A 4030-nucleotide genomic window follows, 5' to 3' on the forward strand; every position below is an offset into this window, starting at 1 on the left:
TTATTTTTTCTATCAGTAATTAACAATAGAACAAGGTGACTTGCTTCTTTTCAAGGTCAAGGTTAGCGCTCTCATTGATCGCAAGTAGTAGTAAACACTGTCTCAAAGAGTGTGTGGCCTCTTTTGTCTCCTTATAGCACAGGAATGTTTATTGCTGACCTTGTCACCATTTGCTGAATTTATTTACAGACCTGTAGGTTTTGATCTATTCACCAAGCTGCTACTCTTCCTCCTACTATTCCCTTCAACACTCATATATTTATGATTATCTCAAGTACAAGACAAAAGTTGAAACTAAACAACATTTGATATTACCTTTTAATAATAAATGGAAATAGTAATAATAATAATAATAATAATAATAATAATAATAATAATAATAATACTGATAATACGTTTCTTGCGGAAAACAATCTTTTACCTGTAGAACAAAAGGGATGCCGAAAATGATCTAAGGGCACCAAGGACTAATTTGTGATAGACAAGGTTCTAATAAAGAACTGTAAACGGTACCAAAAACCAATTATGCATGGCCTGGATAGACTTCAGAAAGACTTACGACATGTTGCTCCATTCTTGGATTTTGGAAAAAAACTCGACAGGTGTGGAATAGCTGAGAATATGTGTGCACTGAATGGGAACAGCTTGCCTAGTTGGCAAATGCGTCTTTCCTGCAACAACCAGTATTTAGCTGAGGTAACAACCAAAAGAAGTATCTTCCAAAGAGACTCTTGTTCACCGTTGTTGTTTGTTATAGCCTTGGTCCCACTTTCTGTAGTCCTACGTAAAATCAACGTGCACTACGTGCACTATGACCGGAGAAAGAACGGATCTCGTCTCAACGATCTTCTTACAGAGGATGTAAGCCGTACCTTAAGAATAATGCAATTTCATATGAAATGATCGTACAATACAGAACTAATTTTAAACGAAGCCGGCATCAATTAATTCTTTCGAACTTCCGGGTTCAATAACATGTAGTACGAGCAATTTGCTGGAATGTATTAGTTAACGGATAATATTATTTCTGAGGCTCTTCCAGCAAGAAAGTACGGATTAGAATCTGGATTCGAAATGTCTTATAACTGCTAGTGATTTGAATTTGTATGACGTTTGAAGCATATAACTTCAGTATATTTGGAGGAGCAGTAAACCCCAATAATAATAATCTTTGTGCAGCATGTCGATGGACGCAATTTCTTTTTAAAAATACAAATGTTGCTGTTGGTGGTATTTATCATAACTGTAATTATATCCAACACTTGCAAGTGAGTATTACTCAGTAAAGCAATATGCCTTTCCAAATTGCTTTGGTGCCGTTGTAAACGATAACAGAAATGCACACACACAGTTTTGTGTATGGACACGGTGGTTCTTTTGAGGTTGAAGCTGAGATAAATATCAGCTGACGGAGGTTACCGTTCTTTATCCATCCAGCAGCCAGATCCTAGATATACCAATGGGCCGCATTCAGGACTACTTTCTCCAGACACATAACTTACCGCCTGATACAAGAGTCGAACTGACTACTGTGAACACAATGACTTAAACAGTACGTGACCTGCCTTGTCTTGATCCATACAATAGCAATTATTTGCTATCTACTTGAAATCAACTACTATCCAGAATAGGAAAGATATCTTTAAAAAAACGCATTTTTCAGCAGTTGCTCATGATCTATTATTGATATTTCGGATAGTATTCCGATATCATGGTTACATGGCCAGTTTCGTCTTTCATCGGGTCGAGATGGATTGTCATAATTAAATGTAGTTAGAAACACAAAATGTGATACCTTGATTATCCAGACATTTCATATTGCTTTGGCAAAAACACATCATAAGGAATTTACATATTTTCGTGTTACAATTTTACACTGTTGCAGATAAAATTATACCTTTTCTAAACTTTTGCTTTTACTTGTTTCTCCAAGCCACTTATTATCCTGTAGCAGTTTACGGACAGCATTTATTATGTAGTTAGTTATAGTTGTCACCTAAAATGAAAGATAAATAAATTATATTTTAATGTAAATATAGAGTGATAATATTTCAAAGGATAATCAGCAAGATTTTCATAATGTAAACCAATATTCAAATTGTAATATTTATTTCAAAACAGATATGTTTTATTATTGAAACTAAAATCATTTTAAATAAAACGACTCTAAAACAACTCTAACTCAACTAATTGTCTTTAACATTACTTCCATTTAACTAAACGTATGGCTGTGTGTTATGTCTACTAATTATTCCATTTAGAGTTAAAGAAGTTCTTTTTATTTTCTATGATTATTGATTTTTTTTCTCTGACACGGCTGTCGCGTAGGATTGATATAAGAGAGAGAGACATAATTTTATGACATTTATGACACTTGTTATTGGTTTTGTTATTGGTTCTGCAGTACGAGTGAAGTATTTACTGTTCATGTCTTCGTCAGAAAATTATCTGTTGTCAAAATGGTAGAGAGGTTAGAGAATAGTAGAGACTACCTTGTGCATTTCTCACGGTAATTTGAGTTTCAATCCCACTAAGGTTGTACTTTCTATTTAGCTTTGATAAACAACCAGTTAAGAACTACAGCCAATTCTTCTCTCCATCCACCTCTCTCTCTCTCTTTGGGACCAGCAGTGGCAGGGCTCATAAAGACCCATTTAATATGAGAATCTTGCAACCTTATAGAATAAGAGATATACAACTTGCTGCGGTTCTAAGAAAACCTACGAAAATAATACACCAGATGATGACGACGACCATACAGAAGTAGAACAAAGGTTGGAAAGTGAGACTACATATTTGTGAAAATGAATGCGGTAAATGCGGTGGTTTGCAGAAAATTTATTTGCAGAAAATTTATTATGAGCTAAATCGAACCTTTAATATATACTGCTGTTATCAGAAGGATTGGTGCCTGATCTTATTGTTAAGGAAGCATAAGTGATATTACTAATTTGATTGAGTTTCTTTCCTAAATAAAGTTCCAAGTATTTTAAGTAGCAGGTGCATTTTACGGATTATATTATTAGATTTTAAGATAATTAATGGGAAATGGCTAATTAACGTAAACATTTAGCTACAAGCTTAAAGAAACTCATAAAGAAATGTAAGTGGAAAGCATTGAAATAATGAACACATGTGGATTATATTTACTTGTTGAAATACGAGTGCTAGTTGAAGTGAAGAAATTTAGAAATGAATACGAAGGAGATATCATTGACAGCAAAGCAAATAATTTTTTGGGGAATTCTTGAAGGGTAACAAATTAACGTCTCCAAAGAACATAAATATCAAAACAAACTATTTTCAAAAATAATTTTATATTTGATTTTTCGTCAGACATTAACTTAAATTTGAAGTGAAGAAAAGACATCGTTTATATTCTTTCAATTTGATTATGAATATAACGATTAAAATTGTGGAAATATATAAATGTGGCAAAACCAGAAAGTGAGCTAAACAACGAGAGCTTAATGACGAATAATTTCATTACATACTTTTCATTGAATATTGTTTGCTATTGATTCAATATTACATGCTGAACAGCGTTTACCTTCCACGATGAAATCAGTGCCATTATATCCAAACTTAACTCACATATTGACCATTTCTCAGATTAATAAGGGAGATATTCCAAGTTACTCGGACTGAGAAAATCGGATAGCAGCAACGACAAACACACACATACATACATAGAGTATGATCACAGAGTTTTGACAATAGTTTTAAGGCAAGTGTGTTTGTTATTGAAGCCACAGTTTCCGATTTAAACCAACTTTTTGTAGAGACGCAGTCTTCACCTATGATGCAAGACAATTGGTTGTACAGCAACTCACCTGTGAGGCACAGACATAGGATGAGTCAAAACAATCGTAGTTGATTCGAGTAAAGAATCTCATTAATTCCATTTTGTGTATCAGATCTCTCTCTCTCTCTCTCTCTCTCTCTCTCTCTCTCTCTCACTCTCTCCCTCTATCTGTCTCTATTTCCATTTATCTGCCTGTCTGCCTGTCTATCTCAACTTTATATATAT

At 33.9% G+C, this 4030-nt stretch overlaps 1 protein-coding gene across 1 annotated transcript in view; it reads right to left on the reverse strand.

Annotated features, from left to right (window-relative positions):
• The window catches only part of LOC106877777 (membrane metallo-endopeptidase-like 1), a 242735-nt gene that overhangs the window by 23407 nt on the left and 215298 nt on the right, over positions 1-4030 (reverse strand). The window contains exon 12 of the mRNA XM_014926785.2: positions 1898-1996. Coding sequence (XP_014782271.2) covers positions 1898-1996 — 99 coding nt within the window. The remainder of the gene's footprint in view (positions 1-1897; positions 1997-4030) is intronic.

Source organism: Octopus bimaculoides, chromosome 8 (genome assembly GCF_001194135.2).
Source record: "Octopus bimaculoides isolate UCB-OBI-ISO-001 chromosome 8, ASM119413v2, whole genome shotgun sequence".
Lineage (NCBI taxonomy): Eukaryota > Metazoa > Mollusca > Cephalopoda > Octopoda > Octopodidae > Octopus > Octopus bimaculoides.